The 27,904-nt window shown below is 46.8% G+C and overlaps 1 protein-coding gene across 3 annotated transcripts in view; it reads right to left on the reverse strand.

Moving 5' to 3' along the window:
* Positions 1–541: 541 nt before the first annotated feature.
* Positions 542–27,904, reverse strand: part of LHFPL2 (LHFPL tetraspan subfamily member 2) — a 182,470-nt gene continuing 155,107 nt past the window's right edge. For 2 of the 3 annotated variants that reach the window (XM_029216964.1, XM_029216966.1), the window contains 2 exons: positions 25,255–25,903; positions 542–4,762 (listed from right to left, as the gene is read on the reverse strand). In XM_029216964.1, coding sequence (XP_029072797.1) covers positions 4,506–4,762; positions 25,255–25,684 — 687 coding nt within the window. In that variant the 5' untranslated portion in view covers positions 25,685–25,903 and the 3' untranslated portion in view covers positions 542–4,505. The remainder of the gene's footprint in view (positions 4,763–25,254; positions 25,904–27,904) is intronic. The other variant, XM_029216965.1, reaches the window with a different exon arrangement.

A 27,904-nucleotide genomic window follows, 5' to 3' on the forward strand; every position in this document is an offset into this window, starting at 1 on the left:
ATGAAAAGGGTTGTTAGCGTCTTCTTTGAGTTTCTAAATTAGAACTCTGCTTCTAGATGAGGTTTTTTATGGGCAGGATTACGTTCAGGAAATGTGGATGTGAACTACTCCACGACTGGCTTTTAACTTTGGTATTTTTGTTGGAAGGGGTGACTGTGTCCTTCTGTTGACTTTTCCCTTGTTACACACATTTCTTTACATTGTTTATAAAGCTTTTTAAATCCTTTGAAGCATTTCCATATTTCTTTACTTTAAAATATCTGTATAGTATTTGAGAGGGTTTTATTCCTCCCTATTTATAATTACATCAGTGCTTCTCCAAGAAAGAAACATATACTTATCTTGAAGTTAAAGCTAACCTAAGGTAGGTGTATATATGTTACTAGTGAATGGCACAGTTAAAATACCTGAATATCTTCTTTCCTGTCATCACTATTACATATAAGTTAGTCTTTCAAATTTGATTGGTAGATATCTTCTTGATGAAATGATACACATCATATTGAAACCAATATACTGAGACTTGAATCAGAATGAGTTTGCAAAATCTTGTTTAATTCATATCTGGGGAGGGGAGGGGAGCATGTTGTGAAAATACATACGCACAGGAACCTAATCAATGCTAGACAAATAATGTATTAGTTTACAATACAACAGGATAAGCAGAAATTCAAAGGCTCACATGGAGTCCATCAGCGGCAATACAACTTTATATTTGGCTCAAGTGGCTGTTGAATATCAAGTGGTGCTGAGTTCCTCCAAAGCACCTCATGACCCCCCAGTCTTGGAAGGAGTTTCACCACAGTCTCAGAAGAAATCCCAGTCGTGCTTTTATTTCTTTTGGCCCTTGGGAGTCATTGCTGCCCAAATACAAACGCAGGCCAGGGATTTCCAGTGGCCACATGTTATTGCACAGAGAGGTCTGTTCTTAGCAGACCCTTACGGCTAAGACGGTGTGAGATTAGCCCTTAAATAGTGGTCTAGCATTAACGTGGTCTATCAAAGCATGTTAAGAAATAGCTCCTTAGTGATTATGTACCAGCTACTAGTTATCACACAAACAGAAAAGGCAACGTGGCAGCTTCACATTTCACATGAAAGACTAGCATTAACTGGGCCTGTCTTGCTGGCTTAACTTTCACATAAATCTAGTGATTATTTTAATTTAGACCCAGGAAAAAATGATTTCATACCAGTCTTTTCTTCACATAGGTTTGTGTAGCATTAAAATTGTTACGGGTTAATGACTAGGCCATGAAGGCAAAATGTTTAACTCTCCTTTGCCAAAACAGAAACAATCTCTGTTCTGACTCCTGTCCAGTTTCCAAAAAACAAAACATACATACACCTTTGTTATTGCACATCTTTCACACAGACTTGTGTATGTATAATATACATATATATTTTTTAAATATGCTACACATAAAAAAGACTATGGCACTTTACAGAATACATGTTTAGCAAAGATCATTACACCACAGATGTTTGATAACTATACAGAAACCCTTACACAATTAATGTAACATTGTTGAATCAGCACACAGGTTTAAAAAATCCACAGACTCCAAAGCAAACATTTCTGCCTTCTTGGAGTTCATTGAGAAGCCCAGCCCCATCACAAAACTTTAAGCACAAACGCAGGCAAAAAATAAATAAGACTTGCTGGTAGTAGTAATGGTCCAGGTATATTAGATTTTTAGACTGAGGCGCTTGATAGAAATGTATTAGAAAAATAGCTGCGGGTCAACGATTGTCTAATTGTTTTCAATCTATTTCCTTCTAACACATTCCTCCTATGCAGTGGTTTTTAAACAGCCATGCAGTTTTTGTCTAGACTAGCCTGATTTTGATATTCCATCTATCCCAACTGAAGCCTGGCTAAATGGACTAAAGGTTTAAAAGGCCCACATTACCTTTCTACTCTTTCTCTGCTAGAGAAATTTCATCTCTGCTCTGCTTAACAAATCAGTGTTTAAGCAGCTTTTAGTGGTTTGCGGTTTTGTGTGTGTGCATGTGCTGGTTTTTTTTTTTTTTGGTCTTCTGTAGCATTCAGACTGATGAAGTAAACACTGTCAGGTGACTTTCTTCTGGCCAAGAGAGGTCACGTTTTCGCTCATGACTTCTGTTACCAGAGTGACCTAGGAACATCCCGCCCTCCACCGCCCCTCGGTGAAGGCGCAGTCAGGCAGTAAAGATGATGGACGTGCTTAGAGAATCCTCTAAGCTTATGACTTGTCTGCGAGGAGAGTGAGAGTGTAAAATTAGTGTTGTAACATGGGTTCTCTGTCTTGTATAGAAGAAGAAGTAGGGTGAATCTTGTGATGATAAATTTAAGAAAAAAAAATTGGGTTTTAAATTATTTGCCTGATGGAGGGAGTTGCTTTTTTTTAAATGAAAATTATTGCCAAGGGTTAAAAAGCAATGACTGTGATGGCATCAGAACTTGGTTAGAGCATACAGATGCACAGTAAGGGACAGGGGTCCTGTCCAGTGGCTGCCATAACCTATTATTTCTGTGTGGCGTCAGACACAGTTATTGTTTGTGTCCTGAGCCCTTATGACAGGCTGCTATGAGGATACATAAGGATACCCCTTGAAGGATACCCCTTGAGGATACCCCTTGAAGTCACAGATGTACATCTTGCTTTTACTCTGAACTTTGGTCTAAGAATGGTGAGCTCATGAAGACCTGGTTCCATGCCCCCGCCTTCCTGCCCTTTAGCTCATTATCTGTGAGATAAAAATGGTTTCTGGCACAGGCCGAAGGCTAGAATGGAATTAATTAAACTGGAATGGAACAACTAAAGCAATTACTTGTTGTGCAGCAAGGCATGGTTTTAGACTCACCCAGCTTTAAGATGATTTACTCAGGGCAGTGTTGTAAAATCTGAATCAGGGTTCTATGCCTGGTGGTGCTTAGCACATTACAATGCCTTGCCCAAACAAGGTTCGTAGTTATTTGTTAAATTTTCAAAACAAAACAAGCCCTCAAGTAAGCAGATTCATAAGCCTAAAGAGACCTGTCCTTTTAGTCCTTCCAGAAATTTGGCAGGTCCACTCCATTTGCTTAAATTGCAAAGAAGTGTTTCTATCGCATTCTGCAATTCTGAAGCTCAGGATAATACCAGACTAAGTTCTTTCTGGTCACTTTGATTTGTTCCAAAGTCAGTCTGAAGTGATGGCTAATATCATTTTCCTGAATCAATTATGTTGGTGATTTATAGAAACTAGATTAAAAGCCCCTGAATCCTTTTTAATAGTGGTGTTTCATTCATTCTGTAAACAGGTATAGGCAGGTGCTATGAGCTTGGTCTAGCTCTCATTTTGCATTAACTTTCTGTCTACTCTGTGCTTTCCTGAGAATGAAGCCTTTGATGTAACTCACCAGTTAGAGCAATTTAATGTTATTTCAGTCTGCTTTCAGGACCAACACCAGTAACTAGAAAAACTTAACTCCCATCTCTAGCTCCTTTTTCTGCACAGAATGCCATCCTGCTGCTGCTGGGGGGTAGGAATACAGCTGAATACAGCATGGTTACCACACAGTGGGAAAAGGTCTCCCTGCAAGTGCTGAGATTCTGGCAAGCTCTCCCAGTCACCAGATGAATGAGCCACAGCTGGCTCAGAGACCTCTGTCCCTGGAATCAGGAAACAGAGTGAGGTTTCCTTTGGCAGTCAAAGCGCAGTCCTAGCCCTAGAAGAACAACATGTGATCTCCAGTGGAAGAGGAGACTGGGCCAGTACTGGTGCTAGCCTGGCTGCTGGGGAGTGGAATGAATTTGTCTCCACTAGCAGGATTTTGTACTTTTATTCTCATGATTGGACAGGTCCTTATTCTTCCTTTTCTCAAATTTCTAAACTCTTGGAGTGACAGATCAATTGATCCACCTGACTCTGGAATTCAGCCTAGAATAAGTCCCACCACAGAATTCCACACTGTCCCTCGGGTCAGCTAAGCAACCGACAGTGTCTTGCTCGGCCCTTCAGCGCACATCCTCTCCCCGGTGGGTGTGCAGTCTTCATTGCAGTCTCCACCTGAGACAGTTTGAAAGAACTAGGAGGAAACAAAAGCACCAACCCCCAAACCTCACTCTGAGGCAGAGATGCTCACAGGCATGCAACCTGTGCAGAAACGTCTCTCAACAGCCTGCAGATCTGGCCAATGGTCTCTTCTGTTACCAGAGAAACTGCTGCTTTAATGGTTTAGATCATCATCCTTCCTTGAGGCTTGGGGGGAGATGGAGTCTGACAGAACTTAACTGCGTGTCAGGGTTTATGTACTCTTTTCACGTTCCATCTCTTACAGTTTGCACTGTGGCCCTCCTGTGCAGTCACTCTGTGCGGCTGGGTGTTGCCTGTCGTTGGTCCTGGCGAGGCTCAGGGCTGTGGAACGTGGCTTTGGTAGGTAAAGGCTAGTTCTTCACTTGATTCAGACGACAGAACCGGAAGTGAAGTGTTTCACAAGGTTACGCGAGCAAGAAAACGGCATTGATGTCTCTTCCAAACTAAAGGAGGCAGATGAGGTTTTTCCCCTCTTCGATCTCTTCTTGGACTTTGTCACTGGAGGTGGCAATTTCTGCTTGTGCGGAGAAGACGGCACAGATGAAAGTGAGGACCGTGCCCCCAATGGCGGTATAGAAGGCCCAGCCCAACGAGCAGTCTCCGGGTTTGTAGGCCGATGCGTAGTGTCCGCAGTAGCCTATGGCCTTCTGGCAGCCCCAGCCAGCAGGGTAGAGTATCAAACCCAGGATAAGGAAGAGGCCTGCAGGGCAGAAGAAAGAACAGGTGAAAGCCCCACGGCTCTCCAATGGCAAGTGGGTAACGGCACCAGTCTGTGTAATGGCTACTTGATTTGCCTGCTCTGGGCAATGGCATCGGTTCTGCAATAGCAAGTGTTAGGGACCGTTTCTAGGCAGCTAATCTGGCCTGATCAAGACAATCAATCACTTTAATGAAACTATTTTTAGCTGCTTTTGTACATATTGGAATGTGAACCCACTAATAATTTCTCTTCTAGAAAAGCAGGTAACCTTGTTACTACTTCTTCCCACAGGGCTCTTACTGCAGGGAGCAGTTAGTTCCCTTTTGGTCTGAGGCAGAGGTTGGCAAACTAAGGTCAAGTGGGGTCTTGTTTTTGTAAATGGAGCACAGCTATGCCTATTCGTTTATGGACTGCCCATGGCTGCTTCTGTGCGGGACAGCACAGGGAGAGTTGCTACAGACCCTATGGCCTGCAAAGTCTGAAATATTTACTCTCTGGCCTTTGGCAGGAGAAGTTTGCCCACCCCGGTGTGAGGGAATTCACGGAGAACCATGGTTAAATGCGACAGACCACATCTTAAGCTGGGTGTCATGCTTTAAAGATAAGCCCACGAGGAGTCTGTTTGCTGGCATCCACCAGCAACCAACCGCATACCTAGGACAGAGACCTTCTATGTTTACATATACGTTGAGAGGCCACTTGCAAACTCCGTAAGAACCTTTGGTCCGAGTGCTTTCAAGTAAGCTCAGCTCTGAGGAGACACTAAGAAGCTCTGTTTCCACTGTGCTGACGCCACCACAGCACTGCCATACTAAAGGCCCATTTTTCTCTCCCTTCGGCTGCTCACTGTGAAATGGAGAGGCCTTTTTCCTGCCAGCCCTGGGGGTTAGGAGCTACTCCAGGGCGGGATAAGGCAAGGCAAGTGAGGCACAGACAGTCGTTCTCAGGTGCCCGCTCTGTGCCTGCGGCAGCCTGGGAGGGAGCGCCTCCCCGACGCACGGGAGAAGCTGCCTACAAGGGCGTCCGGATCCCGGGACCACGAAGGGAACTGAGCGGCCTCAGGTCTTACCGACAAAACTTTCTTGGTAGAAAGGGTGCTGCGGGAAGAAGATGGCTTTATTCGACGTAGCAGGAAGAAACAGTTTTCTTTGAAGAATGTCACCTACGTAATCAAGATTGCTAATGCACAGTCAAAAAGACCTGTTTTTTAGATACATTGGACTAGCAGTTCTGTCCTCTTAATTTAAGCTTACTCTAAATTCTCTTTTCCTACCTTTACTGAAATCCTCTGGGGTTACCACACCAAAGCTTCCTAGGCATTTACAGCAACTTCCTGACAAAAAGAACACGACTGCATTTGTGCTAGTACTCGGTTTGAGGAAGGTTGTGTTTCAGACCACAGATCACAGCTGTCATGGAGAGCATCTTCTCCCCGATCATGGCACTAGAGTGGGTTTTGGGGTCTGATTGTCCCTACTTCCCAAATTAATCCCCTTGTTCTCCTCTGAAGGCCTCGCGGGGCTTTCTAGCAGGGGTGGAACAGAGGGAATCCATTTACATGCTCACGGTCTGAAGAAGAGCGATTCACAAAAGAAGTTTTTCTAACTGTGCAGCCCTTATTTCTCCGTAGGTCGGGGTGCTGGGAGCCAGGTGGCGGTGATCCGTAGCTAGGGAAATGCGATCCAGTGTTGGGAGGCGTAAGTGAAGGGAGCAGCGGCCCAGACACCTGGAGAGATGCTGTTAGAAATGACCGGGCGCATGGAGCAAATCCTCCCGAGGATCAGGCCGCCTGTGGAGAATGCGCTGGTGCTCTGGCATAGGCACAGTCCCGGACCAGCAATCCTGGTCTGGATGTCTGGCTAGAAGTCACATAGCAGAAAGGCCCCTGTAGTCCCTGTGTGAGGCTAGGACACAAACCAGCAAGATGGTGGACCACAGCAACAACTCACCAGGTGGTCGGTCACTTAGTAGTTAAGGTCTCTAGGTTTGGAGTAAGATAGAGGTCTGAATCCAAGCTCTGCCATCTATGAGCTGGGTGACCTTAGAGAAGTCTTTGAACCGAAGTATGATTACTCACCTGTAAAATGAGCTAATCCTTAACTCATAAGGTGGGTGTGAGTGTTACACAGTCTGTAAAGAGTACTTGCTGTGTCCCTAACAACAGCCTGGAACACAGACTAGCACTAGGTAACAGGTTAAAGCCCTTGGCAGGCCCCTTCCATGCAGAAGCAGAAGCAGTGTAAAGTTTACCAGTTATGAATAGACAGGCCGGCCTATTGGGGGGGTGGGGTGGGGTGGGGTGGATATTTTGAAAGGTGTCATAACTGGGGGAGAGGAGGCTACAATTAGTACCCTTGAAAGAATAAACTATTCTCCATCTGAACAAATGTAACTCAGCTGGGGAGATCTACGATGACTGAGCTAATTCTTTTGTATTTCTAAGCCTGTGATAAATCCCGATTAATTCCCACCTTGTTCCCTAGGAAACCTCACCCAAGGCACATGGAACCTTGGGAGCTTCCTCCCTCAGGTCCTAAGTTACTGCGCTGGAAACCAGACACGCAGCCTGTGGGCAAGGGAGTATTAACAGCTCTCCCTTTTAAAAGGCCAGAGTGTTTATATTTGAATATTAATTGCATACATCGTTTGCATTATGTGGCTTAAACAAGTCCAACTAGTAAAATTAATGCATTTTAATATGCATTATAACCCTTGAATTGTAAGGGTTTCTCTTTATGGCAAAATACTTTGCTTAACCACCCTTCTCTAGAGTGGCTGTTAGCAATTTACATTCCCACCATCATCACAGCAGGGTTCCCTTTTCTCCACGCCCTTTCCTGCACTGGATAGGGGCTAGGCACAGAAGACAGAAAGCACAGAGTCTGCTGTCACGTAGCAGCTCTGCCACCCTGTGCTGGGCTCTGGCTTGTAGGATGCACAAAATAATGTGGCTGTCTCAGATCCTTCTGGGAAGCCAGCAGTTTTAAAATGACTACTATTTTAATATCATCAGACCCCTTTTTTCAGAACACTCAGGAACATTCACCCCTGTACTTCTCCTTAGCTGTCCTCTTTGCTGGTAGCTCAGATAAGGTTCCTGAGGTGCTTCAGGCCTTCTTAAAATCTTGTGGCTGCTACTGGCCAATCGATCTGTGAATAAGGACAGCAGGGAGACATCATAAAAGGGTGCCATGCTTAAGAGTCTGTCAAAATCCTCAGCTTGACTATTTATAAGCCCACAGGGCAGTGCCCCGGGAGGGTGACAGAAAGTGGCTCTGTTACGGCTGCGAGCCCCGGTGCATGTGATGTACGCCCAAACGACAGGCTCCCAACCTGGGCAGCCTGGCTGGTGGGCCTCTCCTCCCAGCACTCACCAGGGCTGCCCCTAGCTTGGTTAATGCCATGAAAACACAAGACAGTCGGAGAGAGAAAACAGCCGGCCTTCAGGTGAGCAAGGACAGAACAAGCATTTGTCATCTTTCTAGGTATTTAAAAAAGGCTCTTCTACCAGAGGAATTCCAGAAATGTTCACGATTCAGGTGGCCACACGCGGCCCTCACCTCACCTCACCTCGCCTCCCGGACCGGCGCAGCTTCCGAGCGGCCTGGGCGCCGGCTCCTGGGCCCTAACGAGCACTCCTTAGTCACAGCCGTCATCTCAACAGGTTCTCTCTGCTTCCGAGTAAAATTATCGAGAAGCCCAGAAAGGTTTCCCAGCTCTCAGAGTAAAATCCAGTTTTCCCTCCCTGGCCCTCGAGGTCCTCCGTGCCCCAGCTCCCCGCGCCTGCCTCTCTTGCCCTTTGCCCTCTGCTCCGGCCACACACCAGCCGCGCTCGGGCCTCCGCTCTTGTTACGCTCCTCTCGCCTGCACTGCCCTTCTTGCGGACAGCTTTCCAGCCACCTTCAAGTGCCACCTCCTTGGTCTTCTGGTCCCGTCTATTTACAATTCCAAACACCTGCCTCTCCCTTAACCTGCTATCCCCCTTCCTTGCTTTATTATTTCTCCTTAGCATTTATTACTGACAAACAGAATAGATTATTTTGAGTCATATGAAACTGTCAATATTTGTCCATTTTTTACCTACAAAAATGGTCATTTCATGTGGTTCAACCTGATACTTCACTTAGTTATTCTGATTGTTAATCCACCTCCATTCTAAACTTCAAGCTCCACGAGGGCAGTGCTCAGAAAAGTGCCTGGCACAGAGCAGACTCTTAATAAAACTTTATCAATGTCAGCGCAATTTGTTTTGCAATACAGTTTTTCTAAACCATAGTGCCCCTGGGGAGAAAGAGTAAAATAACTTTGGCAGATGCCAATCAACAAGAATGAAGTTATCCCAGCAGGATCCCAGGGGCTAGAAGCAAACATACGCCCCAGATTCCAAATAGGCTTGATGACACCTGCTACCGAGACAGAACTGAAGTCCACGACTTCTTAGATGGGCACATCAGACAGCAGGCAAGAGAACACAGTAAGACATATACCAAGTCTGCTGCAAACGTGGCGTGGCTTTTCTAGTCATCAACTTGGAGTGCACCAGGGACTGTCAGCTGAGGTGTGCTCTGGATTGAGTTTCACATAAGAGCCACACCAGACAATGGTCTGCTCTCCCCCGCGGCTCCTGAAGTGAGGCCAGCCTATCTCTAAGACCTTTCCATCTCCTTGCCTTAATGCATCACCGTTTTGGTTGTGTGTGAATGTGTGCTGGGAGGGTGGCAGAGAAAATAAGGGACGGGGCCAGTGGGCATGTCATTTCCTTCTGAGTGGCATCTCTTCCTGGTGCCTGGCTGAGCTGCGACAGGCCCGGCTGGGAGGAGGAGGAAAGGCAGGCAGGATGATACTGGCCAACTACCCGAGAAAACAGCCGCCACTACAAGAAACCACAGGCAGTTCAGAGGGCCGGTAACTTCTGCAGTGGCTCGACTTGATGATACCCAAGAAGGTACCATTTTTCCCAACCTTAAGAGATATCCTCTCCCTTGTGTCCTGTCTTTTCTCTTGCTAACAGCCTCCCAGTTCATTGTACCAAGAGGACTAGAAGATGCCAGCATATGCTCACCATGGGGTCACTTGGGGGATGACTCAACCTTATCTGGGGAAGAAATTAATTAAGGAAGAAACTAATGAAAGGGAACGGGTGGTTAGTCACTTGGACTATTCCACAGATGCCACACCGGGCTGGAGACAGAGCCCTGACAATTTACCAAGGCTCACCATAGGGTGCTGGCTCTCTCATGGGCACCAGCTATCACACTGCAACACCCATCATGTCCCTCTGCCATTTTAGTAATATTTTCCCCGACCTGGAAGGAGCTTTCAGACTCGACCCTGGATTCCCAGCAGTTCTATCCTGCTACACAGGAATTTTTAGAGTCTATGGGTGACCTAAACACGTGGTTTGGGTTTAATTCAAATAATTAAGACTCCATGAGCTCTGAAAGGGAGAGGGCAGGAGCTGTGTTTCATGGCTGAGTTTCCGGTGCCTTAAAGAAGGTGCTAAAAAATAAAATGAATGAAACACCCTGGGAAAAGTAATGTCAGAGTCTTCCTGATCAACAGTCAGCACTGACTGTGATTAGACCAGTCACAAAATTATATATCTTAGGTAATTTTCTTGCTACTGCCTTGAAATGAAACAGTATGTTATCAAATATAAGTTTTAATCAAATCCCTTAGGTGGGGGAAACAACCTCCATAATCTTGCCAAGCCTCCAATTTTGGAAAGACTACGAGTTGCTGAATACAATAAATAATATTTTACTTGTCTGAAGGTGACCACCTCCAGCTTTAAGCGTCCGGGACGCTAGGAACGGGGAAGCCAAGTCTGAACCACTGCTCTTCAGCCTGTGAAGGAAGAGTGCGGAAGGCTCCGTGGCTACTTCACAGGCTCCCTGGCTGTGTCGGCCCCGACTCCCTCCCTGCCAGTCTGTCACCCAGTCACCCCCCACTTTCACTACCTGCTGGCCAAGGGAACGGACTCCAGGTTTCTTGCCTTTCGTGTGTCACCCACTGTCTGTACAGAAGGAGGCCCTTTTTCCTGGCCTGACAGGTGAGAACTAGAGGCTGGCCCCTGTTGTACAGAAGAACAAGTGAGTCTTTGGACATCATACTCCCACCTTCCCTTCAGACAGGCTTCCAGACTAAATAGTAAAGACTGACTAGACCTCAGTTTGCAAAGGAAATTTTCTAAGGACGGGAAGAAAAGATGGCCGTCTGTTACTGCCACCAGCAGCCCGTGGAGAAGCCCCCAATGAGGGACACACACTCAGCCTCCACTAGGTCATAACAAGCTCATTCTGAAGCTCTGAGATATCCTAATACCTCTGGAGAGCGAGTTCACAGCGGATAGCAGGCTTAGCATCATTTGATACGTTTGGGCTCCAACTAGGTCTAACTGAGGACCTGAACAAGGGGTCTCACTCATGCTGACCCCTTGGGCACTCATCCACCTGGAAATACCCTCCCCCCATCCCAGCCCAAATGTCACCTCTGTGTGACATTTGTCACCACTTCCTGCCAGAATGTTATTCTCTGTGTGCTCCCACTGCCCTGTGCACATCCCTCTTCAGCTCTTTATCATATGTTATTTTTGCATATTCAACTCAATTTACTGAGTTACCCACTAAGTGGCAGGCATCATTCTCGGCCCTGAGGATAGAGCAAGGCCCTAGCAGAACTCTGAACCCCTTGAGGGCAGAAAAGCTTTATCCTTCTTGATTTACATCACAATTTTATCTTTAGCATTTACCACAGGGTATGTCACACAGTTAACCTTGGGTAACAGGTCAAGAGTTCAACTTATTTCTGGCTCTGAAACAGCCACTGACTCATTTAGGAACACAGCAGGAAACCATCTAACTATCAGACATCCATTTCCCATTCAACAGCTCTGGGGGGAAAAAAAAATTCACCTGGTGGTGTTTATCCCTATCAGGTCTACCCTGTGACTCAGACTGAGCTCCAGTCTCTGAGGTGCTCAGCTCAGCTGTGCCAGGAGGCTGCCCCTGTCACTGCACCTCCTGCCCCTCAACCTCTGGCCCAGGCGGCCATCTCTCTAACGAGAAGCAAGACAAATCAGATGGGAGAGTGACTGGCTTCCTGCATCCCATCCCTATTCTGGGACACAGCTCAGAGAGCATTCCAGCCTTACTGGGGGTGACAGCTTCAATCAGCAAGTTCAGAAAGTACTGACAATATTGTGGTAAAGGAAAACTAAAGAGACAGGGCAGGGCTCCTTGCAGGATCATCTGCCAGTGTCCTGCCTCCACACGGGAAGCCATGTTGGTTGTCCCTTCTCGGTATCCCTGGCTGGTCTTCCTCACCTTTCCAATCTCTGAACACGGGAGGGCCCAGGGCTCAATCCTTTGTCCTCTTCTCCACATTCTCCTGATTGATCACACTCGGTCCCACAGTTTTAAATACTGCCTCTAGGCTGGCATCTCCTGAATTTTGATCTCCACCTTTAACTCCAGATTTGCATATCCAACTGCCTACTTGACCTCCACTTGGATATCTAACAAGGTACTTGAAAACTATGTCCAAACCTAACTCTTGATTCCTACTCCCCACTTCAGAACCTGGCCTTTGCCCTGTGGACCTCATTTCAGCAAATGGGAGTCCAATTCTTAGACCTGCTCAGGTCAAAACCCTTAGAATCCTTCCTGACTCCTCTCTTGGGGCCCACATCCCTCTGCGGCAAAGCCTACTGGCCTTCATTCCAGCTGCTCCCTTGGCCGGAAGAGCTCTTCCTCCTGACTGTCCATAGGGCTAACTCCTGTATCTCCTTAAAGTGTTTGGCTGAATCTCTCCTCACCGAATCCTACCCTGATGACCCTATTTAACATTGCAGCTTCCCTCCTTATCATCCCAGCATACCCAACCTCTCTCACCCTGGCTACTCCTTTTGTTTTTTCCTTCCATAGCACCCATCACTTTTTAACATACTGTATACTTATTTGGTTTATTGTGTCTCCACCAGCTTGAATGTAAACCCCACGAGGACAGAGAACTTTGCGCAGTTTTTTCTTTATGTATCCCAATTGCCTAGAACAATGTCTGACGTGTAATAGGTGTTCAGTAAATATTTGTTGGATGAATGAAAAGATAGAGTGCTATGATGTGGATGGTTACATTTTAAAATGAAGCCATTTTAAGTGCTTGCCAAGTTTTCTAAATGGTTGGAGGAAAAGCTACATTCGATAACGATGAATCCCAGGGGTCGGCGGTTTTGGCTAACAGCACGCCAGCCACACTTACTAATGAAACACACAAAGGGACCAAACCATGGGACTGGCCTCCTACTTGACTGCAAGCACTGAATATCTCCTTTCTGGCTACAGAAAATAGATCTTTGTTGGGAGATGACGCAGAAAAAAGCAGTAAGTCAACTAAATGTAATAAGTTTTCAGTAATCTAGAGATCATCTTAGCCTCAAAACTCTGAAATTGTTTCCAACTATGCTTGGCTGGGGTGACGACATCTATAAAGACATGCTGTGGCTGACTGTGGGAACTGCCCTGGACACCAGCTGGGAAGGGAGGTGCAGTGCAGGGCTAAACCTGGCGAAGTTCAGGAAAATGGCAGGTGGCAGAAGGGTACACCAGGGGGAATGAGGAGCGAGGTGGACCATGGCCGTATGCAGAAGCGGTAAGGGCGGTGTCTAGAAGCAGCGTGAGCCTGGAGAATGGCGAGACCGACAGAAAGTGCCGGCACTGAAGGTAGGAATGTAGAACTGCTGACGGCCCAGGAAAATACCCACTCCCATCAGCAGCCCTGAGGACAGTGTCATAGATCAACCGCAGGTGCAGCGATGGGGGGGTGGTCAGGGGAGGGAGAGGAGGTGATTCTCTGCTTCCAAGAGGAATAATACGTTTAGTTATTTAACTCTAAGTCTGAGACCATCATGTGGTACAACAACTGATGTAGAGTGATACACAACAACCCTAGGCCTGCTAGTTAACATTTATTTGTATGTTTACCTCTCTTTTCTGTCTAAATTTGAATTTTTTCCCAAGTCATCTTCCATGCTGACAGGTGGAAGTCATTTTGGCAGTCCCTAATAGCTATTTGAAAGTCGTCAACTGTTGTTAGGTAGGGACCTTTTCTCTTTCACAATACCCTAAGGCAAACTGTCAGGTATTATTAAGACTGTGCTTTGAGGAAGGCACCATGTCAGACCAGCGAATTTGCCATCAAGCTATTCTCTTTCCAAAGATCACAGTATGAACCTGTGTACTCCTCCTGTGCAGGGACTTTGGAGACAGCCTCTAGTGGTCATTCTCACTCACCAAGGCAAGGCTGAACTAGGTCCTCTACACTCTGTTTTAAGAAGAGAGGCAACTCAGAATTTCATGGGTAAAAAGTTTAAATAAAAAATTACAAGTAAATGGTTAGCCAACTATCTGGAAAATTATCCAGAACAGTGATAGTAAAAAACTAGGAATCTTACTGTGACATACTATGCATTTGTCCCATAATAGGACAGCACTGGCTCCAAGGTCTCTTAGATGCCTCAAAGTATGTATATTTGGCTCAGATGAACTCCCGCTGGATTATAAACTGGACAGCAGTAAGGAGTGTGTTCTATTCCTTGGCTTCTACCTCCATCTCCATCCCAAATCCAACACAGTCCTCTACACATACTGTGTTGTTGACCAACTTCACAGGTCATTTCTGATTCCCATTTCCTTTCTAGTCTTCTCATTTTTGGAAGAACCTTTTGGAAAGATCTTCTATGGTAAAAATGGTAGATGCCAAGCAAAGATGACATGGAGTTTAAGCTATAAACACCCTCCCCCAATTTTACACGTTCACAGCTGATACTTTAAAGCTGGAAGTTTATACAGGTGACCAGAGCCTCTTAATGATCATAATGATAATTGTTACAATCACAACGGCAGCAGCTAAGTGCTAAGCACTACAATGTGCCGGGCACCCGCTAAGCACTTCAAATATAACTCAAATGAGAGTTCTCTCCGTGAGAGGATCTTGTGAGGTTGGTACTAGGAATATCATCATTTGGCAGATGAGGAAACTGAGGCACAGAGGGATTAAGTAAGGTTACACAGCTAATCAGTGGTGGAGCTGGGACTCAAATCCAGGCTGCTGCGTTACTGCACACCAAAGACTAGCTTCCAAAACAAAAGCATCTGTGCAGCTGAAGAGGGGCGACTGCTGTATCCTCAAAAGCTGGCTTGCTTATACCTACGAGACGTTAGAGACCAGATGACGATGAACAGCTCTCCAGTGGAAAAAAACCACAGGAATGCTGTAAGGGGATGACGGGGAGAGGAAGGCTGCACAAAAATAAAGGCTCACCTATTGTCAGGCAGGTTGACTTGCGAACCCTGCAGCAAGACAACAGCAAGATAAAGGATTTCCATCCACCCCTTCTCTTGCATTACAATCTGAGTGTCATCGGCCTCCTTTACTGCAATATAGATGTCACCTTGGAATGGCTGCCGCTGGCCAAAAAAAACTAATAGAAAGAAAACCTATGAACAGCTCAAACCAACACAATATTCGCTATGATGTCCTCTCCTGAAGAATCTGTGTGAGCAGAAAACTGGAAATAAAGTGCAAAACCCATCAGACCAGAGGGAGAAAATGTAAGCCGTATCATCTGTTTACATTTTAGTCTTTGAGATTCTGTGCACTTGGGAACCACCTGAAACTGCACATCTACCTAGAATACTAATGCCGTCCACAAACTGGTCCACAAAAAAACCATCTCCTATGAACTTTCCAGGAGAGACATCTGTAGCTGATTAGACAAAATCGAGCACCGAGAGCATTCTCAGACAGCCGCCAAATTACATCCCTCCTCCAGCAGCTGGGGCCATGGTTTAACCATCCCGCTTCCTCCAAGTAGCCTTTCTTTTCTTTTTTTTTTTTTTTTTGTGGTACGCGGGCCTCTCACTGCTGTTGCCTCTCCCACTGCGGAGCACAGGCTCCGGACGCGCAGGCTCAGCGGCCATGGCTCACGGGCCCAGCCGCTCCACGGCACGTGGGATCTTCCCGGACCGGGGCACGAACCCGTGTCCCCTGCATCGGCAGGCGGACTCTCAACCACTGTGCCAGCAGGGAAGCCCCAAGTAGCCTTTCTTAATTCACAGAACAGAGCTGAGGATCTTTGCCTTGACCTCCTCCTAACCCTGAACCCTTGCACCATTCACCATTACCTGTACGCAGGCAGTAGGTTTTAGTTAATCCTGTGCTAACAAGAGATCTGCTTGTCTCAGTGTCTACATTCAGGGGATGCTGCTCTCAATTTAAGGCATCAGGCTCTCAGGAAATCTTGCTTATGACAACTACAGACACCAGGATGGGCCCCCCGCCCCCCAGGTCTCTTCTACCCAAGAAGAGTTCTGGTCCTTGCCTCCCAAGCCCCAAAGCTAAATTAACAACGCTGTTCCAGCCTGCTTGACCTCTCCAGATGCCAAGACACTACCCTCAGTACCAAAATGCCAGTTAGCCATTCAGAGTCAGGGGTATTCGAACAGTATTTATAAATAAGAGTAATATAACAAAGTATTAGTTATACCATGAATCAAGGAGTTCTGCCCAAGGACTGCCACCTTTGGTTAATCTCTACTTTTGAAATCACTTTGCCCACTAAGGCTTTCCAAATTTTCATTGAAGATTTATTCTATAAAGCCCAGACAGGATTTGGTTTTACTGACTGCCAGTTCTGGAATGATTCTTATTGGTTCTTTGCATGATGACTCATTTATTTATGCTCTGTCTAGGAGGGCAGAGTACATGCTAGGATTGAGACTTAGCAGCATTTACTACATCCTTTACTCTTTCCAAATGCCTAGAAACTCACAGTTTCTAGCACGGATTAGAGAGCACAGAACAGACTATGTTTCTGTCAGTGAACGGCATTTACTGAGCGCCTAGTGTGTATGTAGCAGGCCCCATTCTGAACATTAGAGAGCTGTGAAAAAGTCACAGTCCACACCGTTGCTCATATTCTAGAACAGTGGTTCCCAAGCTTCTGGACTTCAGACACTAGCAAAATCTCCAGAAAAATTACTGGGAGGTCAATATTTTTTCTTTTGCTAATATAAGGACACTAAAAATAACCGTTACCTCCTCTCACTATCATTTCATAAAAAAGGGTATTTTAACACAAAAAGGGTAAAGGATGTCATCTAAGAATAAAGGACAGTTCTTTAAATTGAACACATTTAGCACTATGAAATCTTACAACATTGTCCTTATTTTTCTCGCTTTTGCTGAGGACTGGTGGCAACTAAAAATTGGTGCTTGCCATCTGCCTCTACGAGAATCAAGTCACTGGCCACTGCAGCCGCTGACCTTCAACACCCCCTGAAAGGAGTTCAGGGTGGAGATCAGGAATGAGGCACTCTGTGCTCTGGGAAAAACTGGCAGGACAGGCCTTCAGATAGATATTTGCAGGAGAAGATTTTATGAGCCCAAATTCTTGCATCTTCTCTTATCTAGAAAAGTACTAAAATCATTAACAGAGACATTTTCTCCTCGTGACTAGCAGTAACCTTCACCAGACTAGCAGCAACCTTCTGCAAAAAATGTGTGCCTGACTGCATGTACCCCCTTCACCAAAATCACATATATACTGACCTTCCCCCCGCCACCTCTTCGAGCAGTTCCTCAGAGCTATCTGAGACGCTGTCTCCTGGGCTATAGTCCTCATTTTGCCCCCAATAAAACTTAACTTACAACTCTCACGTTGTGCTTTTTTTTCAGCTGACAAACCTTAGCAGAGTGCACGCCCTTGTTCAAAGGCAGTGAGAGGCCGCTGGGGTGTGTGTGTGTTAGGATGGGGACATCTTTCTAAGAAGCCTGTTTGTTTACTGTATAAATGAAAAGGTAAAGACTTTTCACTGCACCTCATTTTAAAGTTTCAAGGGTTTATGGACAAGCTAGACTGGGCCCAAGTGACATTTAAAAACTCTGCTTTGAAGGCCAGATCAGAAATGGGAGGTCACTGGTAATGAAAAGGGTTTTCAGCTGATAACCAGTGTCTTTGCAGAGCAGATTATATCTACATGTCATTTTAGTACATGATCAATAACATTAGAGGTTTTTAACCAACAAGATTTTCTGAGGGGAAGGAGAAGAAAAGTGAAGGATCGGTGTCAGTAATTTTTTACTTAAAGCTTGTATTAATGCTTATACCGTCTCCCTGGAGGAGTCTAGTAGGGTACTTGTTTTCTACTAAAAACACTTCCATGGAATTATAATTGGCAAGAAAAATACTCTTCCAGGGTGGTGGGTGGAGAACGGACGACAAAGCAATAAAGAGAATTCTTTGGAAGACAATCAGAGCATAATTGTCATAAAAAGACCTTACAGCCAAGCCCCCCAGAGGAAGTTTCTGTTACAATTACTCAAAATTAATGACCATCAATTAAGAACTGTCAGATGCCCCTAGAATATGTGGAGAAACAATCCACAAGAAAGATGCAGTTTCTCCCACACTGAAGCCTCCCTAAACCTTTCTCGGCAATGATTCATGTTTATATGCAAATTACTTCACTGGCAGTTCCTAAAACTTTAACTCTTACCTGTTAAAATGCATCCCCACAAACTAATGTAGTCAGATTATTCCTTCCCATGAGTTAAGTGATAAAATTTTACTTTGCATTCCAAGTGAGAAGGTGTTTCCTAAACTGTTTCTATGGAACTGGAAGAACTCTATAAACTATTTCTTGATAAATTATTCATCCAACACGTAGGATTAGAAAGAGCTCCCGTTTAACCAAAATACACTTATAATTCAAAGTAAGCTGCCCCCCCCCCCAAAAATCCAATGCAGTGCACAGCAGAATAAAAGACAGTTAAAAAATTTAGTTACTGAGCTCTGAAATTTTCAGGACAGTAAGTAAATTTCTTGCCTGCTAAAGTTTGGGGGTCCAGATAACGTTAAATAATTCCTGCAACAAAGCGAGTGCCATCTTTTCAACACTAGGGCCCTGAGGCTGTCCTCTCAACTCTGAACACGTAGCCACTGAGTATTTTGGTTTGAAGTTTTTAATATTGGCTTCATTTTCTCAATATGTGTGTTTTAGGTTTCATCTGTACTGGGGGCTATCTTTTAATAAAAGAGACTGAGGGCCAATTAATAAAGCTGCCGGGAAGCCTCTGTACAACAACTGAACTCATAACTATGGCTAACTGTGCCTGGGCACGTGAGTGCACAGATTACTTCTGAAGTGACGTCAGAGCTTAGAAGAACATCACTGTTGCATCATTAAGTTCTTAGAGTGCCCGAATCACTTGTACAAATATTCAGAGCCATACTTAACGTGATGATGTGTTACTGGAATTGGAACGTCATCATCCGGGGCTCTGAGATTATCTGTCTACAATTAAGTGGTTACCATAGCAAAGTACTTTATTTGCATATCAACTGCCTATTCTATCTGAATTTTAAGAGAGTTTGCAATTTTCCTCGAGATTTTCCAACTGATTCTTTAAAAAGATATCCCAGTCCCTAGATTTACTCAAATGAATGCGTGCTTGGTCCACTTGCTCTTAGGCAGTAGTTTTGTTTTTCCTCTAATGATACAGCTGAATTCTTTTGCTCCCTTTATATATGATGATACTTTGTTTTGTTTTTGCTTTTCTAGGGTACAGCTTCTAAAGCAATGACTCTCTAATATGGTTTTGGAGCAGAAACTCAAGAAATTGTAGACCTGAGTCTATAGGTCTTTGTATTTATCGGGCATCCAATAAAAGCTCCTTGGATTGAAATTTAATTCTGGCCTGCCTTATAACATTTTGGCATTCTTTAGTTTTCCACAAGGCTGATGAATGAGTAAATGCGTCATCATCAGGGGTACTCTTAAATTGACTCAGACATAGAACGGTTACACCTGACTTCTGGTGGAGGCGTCATCTGTCCGGAGAGCCAGAAATCCAGAGCCTCCTTTAGACAGCCAGAAGCTTCCGGTGCCTCATTCTAAGGAGAAGTAGGGGATGCTCCCTCTACTTCCCTCATGTCTTTTCTTTGAAGGTATTTTGAAGTCGGGCAACCAAGGTCACACTACCTTCTCAGAGAAAGCAAAGTGAATTTTTCAGGTGTAAAATGGGGCCAGGTCTCTGAAAGAGTCAGGAATCTCTTCCCCTCTCCCCACGTTTTCCAAGTCCTGTTCTTACTTCTCTCCTCTCCAGTGACCAACGTGGTCACCGGGAGTGAACAGGTAGGGCATGGGATAAGTCAAAACGGATGCTGCGACCAGGCTGAGTCGTGGTTATCTTTCACCCTCTGAAAAACAGCAATGAGAATGCCAAGACCCAGACAGCAGTCATGGTGTATCTCACATGCCCACCCCGACTTCCCCACGCGTGCCAGACTACGACAAAGCAATTCTACACGCAGCAGAGACAAAACCCTCCCCTTGTCTTCTCTCTAAGATCCTTCTTTTATTCCTTTCCCTTTCTTTTTTTCATATTGTTCTCCTTCACCCTCAAGAAAGGTTGCTCACTTCCAAGAAAACTGAGTCTGCACAGCAGGCCCTGAGCCCCCGCTGCAGAGAGCGATGCCAGTGAGCATGGATGGCGCCACAGTGATCTATCCAATCAGACTGGTGGGGCAGCTCGCTGAGGCCATCCTGCTGGGCTGAACGCGGTGTAGACAGACAGAGGGCTACAGGGACTAGACAGCGTGAGAGCCAACCGGACACGAAGCAGCACAGAGCCGGCGAGGCAGGACTGGAGGCCAGTAGGCAGCCAGGCCAGAAGCTCACACGCTAGTCCAAGCCTCGTGGCAACCCCAGGGGAACAGCCTGGGCCAGCAGCAGTGGGCCAACTCCTGAGCTCACTGCCGTGGCCCCGCCCCAGACCTGAGTCACTGGGGATTCCACGGACTTCTAAGAGGGCCCTACATGCATTTCCAAACCCAAACTGCTTGATGCTGTCATGGAAAACCTGGATCTTTGCATTCTACGCGTTCACTGTGGACCACATCCAGGTCACAGCCTAAGGAAGGCAGCTGGTGAAAACGACCCTGCTGGCTGATTTCCCAGCTTTTGTAATGAATCCCAGAGGGCTATGAACTGATGTGTGTTTCTGGCTCTACCAAGTCCCAGACGAGTCCTCACCCAGTGAAGACCGATCAGCCTGTGATTTATTCTGCAAGGGGAGCCTGAGAAGCCACCTGCAATCAGGACTCAACTGCTAGAAGCTGCCTCCAGAAAGGAAAGGATGGAGAATGTACAGGTCAGGGGAAGAGGAGTGAGGGGAAGAAGCTCTTTGTTTTCCTGTCAACTGAGCTTTTAAAAAAATGCCTGAGGACACCCAGAGGCCCATAGGAGCCACAGGACTGCTCTGTGCTCTTCAGTCCCAACAAAGGCAGGCTATTAAGGGGCCAGGAATGGCACTTTACAATGTAGTTAACATTTGGTTTCGACAGAACAAGGTCAGTTCTAAAGACCCTACTCCTTAGAGTGCAGCAATTGTAGGGAACACAAAAGAATGTACTAAAACCTGCCAAGAAAGCACAAATACTTTAATAATCATCATATAGCTACTACCACTTACTATTTACTATGTGTGCTTAAAAGCCTTTCTCATATATTATCTAATTTAATCCTCAAAACAACCCTGAGGTATGTACTACTATTGTACCCATTTTCCAAGTAAGAAAACTGAGGCTTAGAGATGAGGCAGACTGGTGAACATTTCACAGACACTTTAAGGTGAGGTCGGGGCTGATCCAGGGCCAGATGAGGTTTGAGCTCTAACTGCTGCTGAGAGCGCCTACTGAACAGCCAGGGCATTTGTACGTGAGCACTTCCGAAGTGTCAGCTGGGTGCCCACCAGTAGGTAAGGCCTTGAAGGCGAATCCTGCTATCTGAATTAGCTTAATGGTCAATAGTTGTATTTTCATTTTTTTTTCTAAGTAACCCAAATTTTGAGATTTCCACTGAGGTCGCAGATTCTTTTACACCCGACTTCTAAAATCAAAAGACTAAGATTTTGATGGTTTTTGTTATACTATGGACAGTGACAGCTATGTGAGCCTGTGGCCTTTAAGATTAGGCATAGTAAAGGCATACTAGATAGCCTGTAATTTGTCACCCAGTTACATTTTACAAAAATGTCATTTTTGCCAATGCCAGTTGTAAGAAGAAACACAGTCTGAGTATCTTTCTGAAGGATCCTCTCGTTGCTCTGGCAACAGTCTCCTTTCTCACCATTTGTTTCAACGTCAAACGGATCCAGAGTTCAGAGAAGGGTTGTGGGGAGAGCAGAGACTGATGCTCACAGCTGCAGCAAGTCCTTGGCTGAGGCTGGGGCTGACCAGATGCTCTTAGAGACCGGCCAAGAGGACAGAAAGCAAGCCAGCTGCTTCAGACACCCAGGGGGCAACTCTCTTAAGCCACAGATTCAAGGGCCATGGCTGCCACTGATGCTGGCTTGAACTGCCTGGTGGAGACCTCTACAGTTGGAGAAAGAGCCCTCAAAGATGTGCCCCTCATCCCCTCCCCAACATGAGGGAGCCAGCTGACCAGCGTTCAGTCCATCCTTCCAATGATTTCTTCTCAGAGGGGTGCTGCTGGGCTGGGAGGTGAAGAGAATCCACTTTCCTGTATTTCAGTTCTTAGCCTTAGATCAGTGGCCCCCTAGAGAGGCAGAATCTGACTGTACAGGAATCTCTGCCTCTGGCCAACTTTTAGCAATTTCAGACGTTTTGAGATGCCATATGTATGCATGGGGAACATAAGTGAAAGGGGATGTGGAGAAAAATTTCTTGTAGAAAAATCAAGACTTTGGGGAGACAGATGACCAACAGCCCAGCGTCTTGGGTGTGCTACTGCTCCCTTCTCCCCAGCCCTTCTTCCTAGAGGCCTGAGGCAGAGAGAAAGAGAAAAGTCAAGAATAACTCACTGGAGTGTATGAATAATACCTAAAATATGTACTCATCTTTGTGCCAAAATGAACACTCTAGCCATTTATGTGAAATAGCAAACAAGAGCACCAGAAGACTTGTTGGACTAATCCACATTCTTAGAGACTAAATTCACTGGAGTAACACCTTATTAAAAACTGCATGTAAACAGTCTTTGAGACTGAAAGCCATCTATAATTTTCTGCAAATTGATTGCAAAAGACCGATTGTGGTGGTATGGTCCAAGATGTCCCACCCTACTGTAAATGGCCATTCCTTTGCTGGAAAGCACTAAGTTTCTCAAGATGAAAAGCATTCCTAGGGATGACAAACCAGGAGTCTCATCTGCATACCAGCATATTGACAAAACTCATAATAAAAGCATGAAGTCATCGGAGATAAGCAAATAAAACACAGTTAGGGCAAACTGAGGAGAAATACGCCTCGCTGGTGAACCAGGACTCTCAACAGGATTAATTATTTGTGTAAACTGGCTTCCCTTCATCTACATGTTTATTTGGACTTTTCAAAAGCTTTAGTAACACTTTGGTAACACTCCTCAGCAAGCTGTAAGATGCACATGCACTCGAGGCACTGTGTGCCTGGGGGGATAAAGCAGAGGCATTTCTGACAAGAAAAAGATGAACCAGGATGGAAACCCACCTTAATGAACATTTCTCGGAAGTGAAAATCCAAGCTTAGGGGATGAACTGCAGATTTGAGAAGTGAATCAAAAGGGGGACAATGAGCTTCACAGAATCAAAAATCTAAGACAGGATCATATTTTCCAATCTCCCTAACTTTCAGAAGAGGCATGCCAAGATCCACAGAATTGGTGCATTTATCTCAAGTGAAACTGCAAGTTAGTAGCAAAGCTGAAAATCAGAATCCTGGCCTCCCAAATTCCGTGAGTGCCTATGAGTGCCTGGGTGTCTCATGGTACGGCTGATCCTGGCAGATAAAGAGATGAGGGGTCCTGAGATCTGTCACGAGTATATCCCCCATTGAAACAGAGCATGACTGTGAAGCAGGTCCTCTGTCATTTCCCTGGGCCCATTACCCTCTCCCCCACATACACACATGGGGCCCCCTAAGGTTTGAGAAACAGAAAACATCATCTTATCAGCTGTTTGGGAAAAAAAACTGCTGTTTGACCTGTTTGTTTGGAAGCCAGCCCTGCTGAGCTCAAGAGTTTGCTATAAGGCAGGCAAGAGCTAATTCATTCGAGGTCTGCTTCTTTACAGGCCTGGATGCCAGTCTCAGTGCTTATCTCCATTGTCAGCAGCCCCATGAACCCAGCTACAGGATGTTCCCTTCAATGAGGGTTGTAAGTGGATTGCTGTTTCTCCTGTTAGAGTTTAGATTAATAAACACCTTGGTTGTGGTTGTCTAAAAAGTGAATATTTGGGCTTCCCTGGTGGCGCGGTGGTTGGGAGTCCGCCTGTTGATGCAGGGGACGCGGGTTCGTGCCCCGGTCTGGGAAGATCCCACGTGCCGCGGAGCGGCTGGGCCCGTGAGTCATGGCCGCTGAGCCTACGCGTCCGGAGCCTGTACTCCGCGGCAGGAGAGGCCACAGCGGTGGGAGGCCCGCGTACCGCAAAAAAAAAAAGAAGTGAATTTTTTTCCTGAGAAGTCTATTCCTCTGCTTCCTGAGGAGGTCTTCAAACTCTGGTGTGTGCGTGTGTGTGTGTGTGTGTGTGTGTGTGTGTGTGTGTCAAACTCTGGTGTGTGTGTGTGTCAAACTCTGGTGTGTGTGTGTGTGTGTGTGTTTCTGCTGCTCAGAACAAGTCCCTTGAGCGTGGACAGACTGATACCCTCTTGGTTCCAGATCCACTTTTCAACTCCACATGGGATAGCCTATGAAAATGCAGGCGGCCATGGAAGTTTTCTTGGAGCTCACGGCCTCCCCTCTGGGATCCCTGTAAAGTGCTCATACTTTTCTTTCCACTGATTTCTAACAAGCTCATTAGTGAGAAACTCCCAGAAAGTGGAAGAGTTAGTTTGTAATTTCTGATCTGAGCGCACAGAACATTCTGACAATTGTCTCCAGGAGACCGACAATTTAAACCAGAACATTATTAAACACAGAGCAGCTGATACTAATTCCCTTCCAGCCAGCTTCTTCGCCTAACAAAGCTGAAATCATCCTGGGGCCGGGGATGGGGCCGAGAGTGGGTGGCAGCACCAGGCTCACTGCCTGTGAATGAATGCCCCACGCTCACGCTCATCCTAGCACACAGGGCCCGCTGCAGGGGGGCCTCACACACCGCAGTTCTTCCCTGGACGCACGACGTGGAAAGCACGCTGGTAATTTAATGGGAAAAGCAAAAAGTAGGAGTAGTTACTCAAACAAAACCCAGCAACTTAGAACCCGAGGAAATAAGCAAGGAAGAGGAGCAGGTGAGAGCAGAGAACAGACACTTCCTTCACTTCAGGGGAGTGACACAGGGAAAGGGAGCGATGAGGGCAGCGCGCGCCTACTGCCTGGAACTGGACAGAAGACCGTCCTCCTCAAGTGTGGCAGCAAATGAATGAGCAGTGAGGGTGCTGCACACACGCACGAGCACACACATGGCTCTCAGGCCCCCTCGCCTCCACGCACGCCTACCTGCGATTCCTTGCAGCAGCCCGCAGACGTTGAAAATACTTTTCTTCATGATGCTCTGCACACACATGGTGAAGACGGATACCAGGGCCACCATGCAGAGAATGAAGATGCCCACGGCTAAGAAAATAGCGGTGGCCTGCCAGAAGCCGCTGGCGATCTCTCCGAAGGTCTCGGCGTAGGGCCCGCACAGCGTCTCCCGCTGGAAGTGCTGCACGCCGGGGTTCCGGATGCAGCGGGCGTAGATGCCCAGCGTGGGGTGGTGGGGCTCCAGGGAGCCTCCGCCCTGCTCGCCGGGCTCGGCGCTGCCGCGGGGCTTGGCTTTTCCAATCAGCCAGTCTGCGCTCATGAAGGCAATGAGCTCGGCAAACGCCACCACAATACTCAGGAGGGTCCAGAGCATCGAGCGACAGGTGACAATGACATGACACATATTGATGTTCGAGACGTCAGGAGTCGGGAGGCCACGGGGTGAACTGGACAGGCGAGCCCGGCGGGCGGTGGGGAAGGCGCGGGAAGGAGGCTCAGGCGCTCCGGGCCGGCAGTGGCCGCTGCTCGGGGGCTCCCTCGTCCCGGCGGCGTCGTGGGGCAGCGCTTTCCGGGGCTGTCATGCTGCCATGTCTCAGCTCCGCGCGGCCGCAAGCCTCACCTACTGGGGGAGAGGAGGGAGGAGAGCGGTTAGCGGCGCCGGCCCCGCCCCCGACGCCTGCCCGCCCGGCCGCCCGCACTTCGGACGGTGCTCAGACCCCGGTGCGCGCCCGCGGCACAGCTGCCCCACGCCCTGCGCAGCCCTGCCCGGCGGCGCCCCTCGTACCCACAGAACCTTGCCCCGGCGAATCCTGCGCCCCCGCCAACACGCCGCCGTCCTCGGCGATGTCGGCCGGTGTTTTTGTTTCAAGGTCTCCCTCACTGCGCTCTCAGAGGCGTCTGTGGTTACCCTTATCTCTCGGCAGCACGACAGAGGGGCCCATGCCAGCCCCTGCACCCACCCGGGGGCACGCTTTGCATGGGGTTCCTGCCCCAGCTGCATGCTCTTGGGACGTGGCTCCTGCTCTATTATATCTTATTAGAAAAAGTCCAAGAGCACAGGGATCCAGACAGATCAAGATGTGTCTGCCAGTGAACTATATCAACGGACTGCCTGCGTTTTTTTTTAAAGTTTACAGGACTCTTTGCCTGCTGTTTTGGTGTTAGATGAGCTAAGTTAGAAAAACTTGCCTCAAAACCTTTTGCTTAACAGTAGAGAGTAGTAACACCCAACTTTATTTCCTGGGAATCAAATTACTAGCAGAGACAAAGGAGGGAGTATTTGCTTCAGAGGTAAATGAGAATTTAAAAAGGAAAACAACGCCATGACAAATAATAAAACTTTGCCACCCAAACTTATTTTTCATCCATTTCTCACAGGGTGACTTTTAGACAAAATGAACTACACAAGTTAAAATGCAAAGAAGAAAAATAAAGCTCCAAGAACTGATGACTTACTCACTTGGGGAAATTATTCAAAACAGAGGCATTAATGACCATTGACTAAGTATCATTACCACTGAGGGGACTTGTTGACAACAGAGACTTGCCTGTGAAGAATGCGTCCCTTGAACTGTCCCAATTCATCACATGTGCCTCTCTGTCTGAGCTTCGATTCACCCCAGGTCTGAAACTCAACATGCGCATTGTTTCTCATCTCACAAGGACTCATGCTGTTCCCAAGGACAAACGGCTTCATTACCAGAGGGCTCTCTCTAACAGCTTAAACCCCCTTCAGGGAGGCCTGAACCCTGAAATGGGCCGCAGGGCTCCTCACAGCCCCATTTACTGCCCGCCTCCCCCCCGCCCCCAGCCCACCAAGGTCAGGAAGAATCGCACAGCTCACATCTGACATCTGGGCACATGGCTCTGTTCTGAGTGATCTTATTAACTGAGATCATGTCAACTCCCCAAGAACTACAAAGAGCCTCATGGCATGTGGGCAATGGTTGGGCGGGGAGTTACAGAAGAGGGAGGGAAGTGGGGAAAGAAGGGAGGGAGTGGGCGTCAAAGCTTCTCCACCATGCTGGCTAACATCCTAGTTAGAGGTGATTACTTACTTTATAAAACACAGTGTATTTAACAATCCTCACATCACTGCACTTATACAAGATGCTATTTTGCAAAATTAGCTAGCGCAAAGCTAGGAACAGAGGAACTTAACTGTCATGGTTGTGTGTGTGTGTGTGTGTGTGTGTGTGTGTGTGTGTGTGTGGCGCTGGGGAAGGGAGAGGTGGTGTGCATGCTGCATGCAAGGGTTTTGGTGTTCATCCAGTCTGGGCTCCAAATCTAGCTCCACCACAGACTGGCCATATTGACTGACATCTAACTTGTCAGAACCTTAGCTTTCAGCTTCCTCATGGACACATGAAGAAAGAAAGGGTACCCTGCCTCACAATACTGTTGTGAGAAATAAGCAACATGCTGTGAAACCACCTCGCACAGTGCCTGGCATAGTAGGTGCTTAGTAAATATCAACTCCATTGCCTCAGAAGCTTTTCCCCTAACATGGGTGACACTGGTCAGACAACTGTTTAACCAACGGAAGTGCACCGTGGATAACAGAAACTTGGCCGTTAAAAGATTAGGCAGAGGCTATTTAGAGATGGATGAGGTCACTCATGTC

This window comes from Monodon monoceros, unplaced genomic scaffold (genome assembly GCF_005190385.1).
Source record: "Monodon monoceros isolate NGI ecotype Baffin Bay Population unplaced genomic scaffold, NGI_Narwhal_1 Super_Scaffold_12, whole genome shotgun sequence".
Lineage (NCBI taxonomy): Eukaryota > Metazoa > Chordata > Mammalia > Artiodactyla > Monodontidae > Monodon > Monodon monoceros.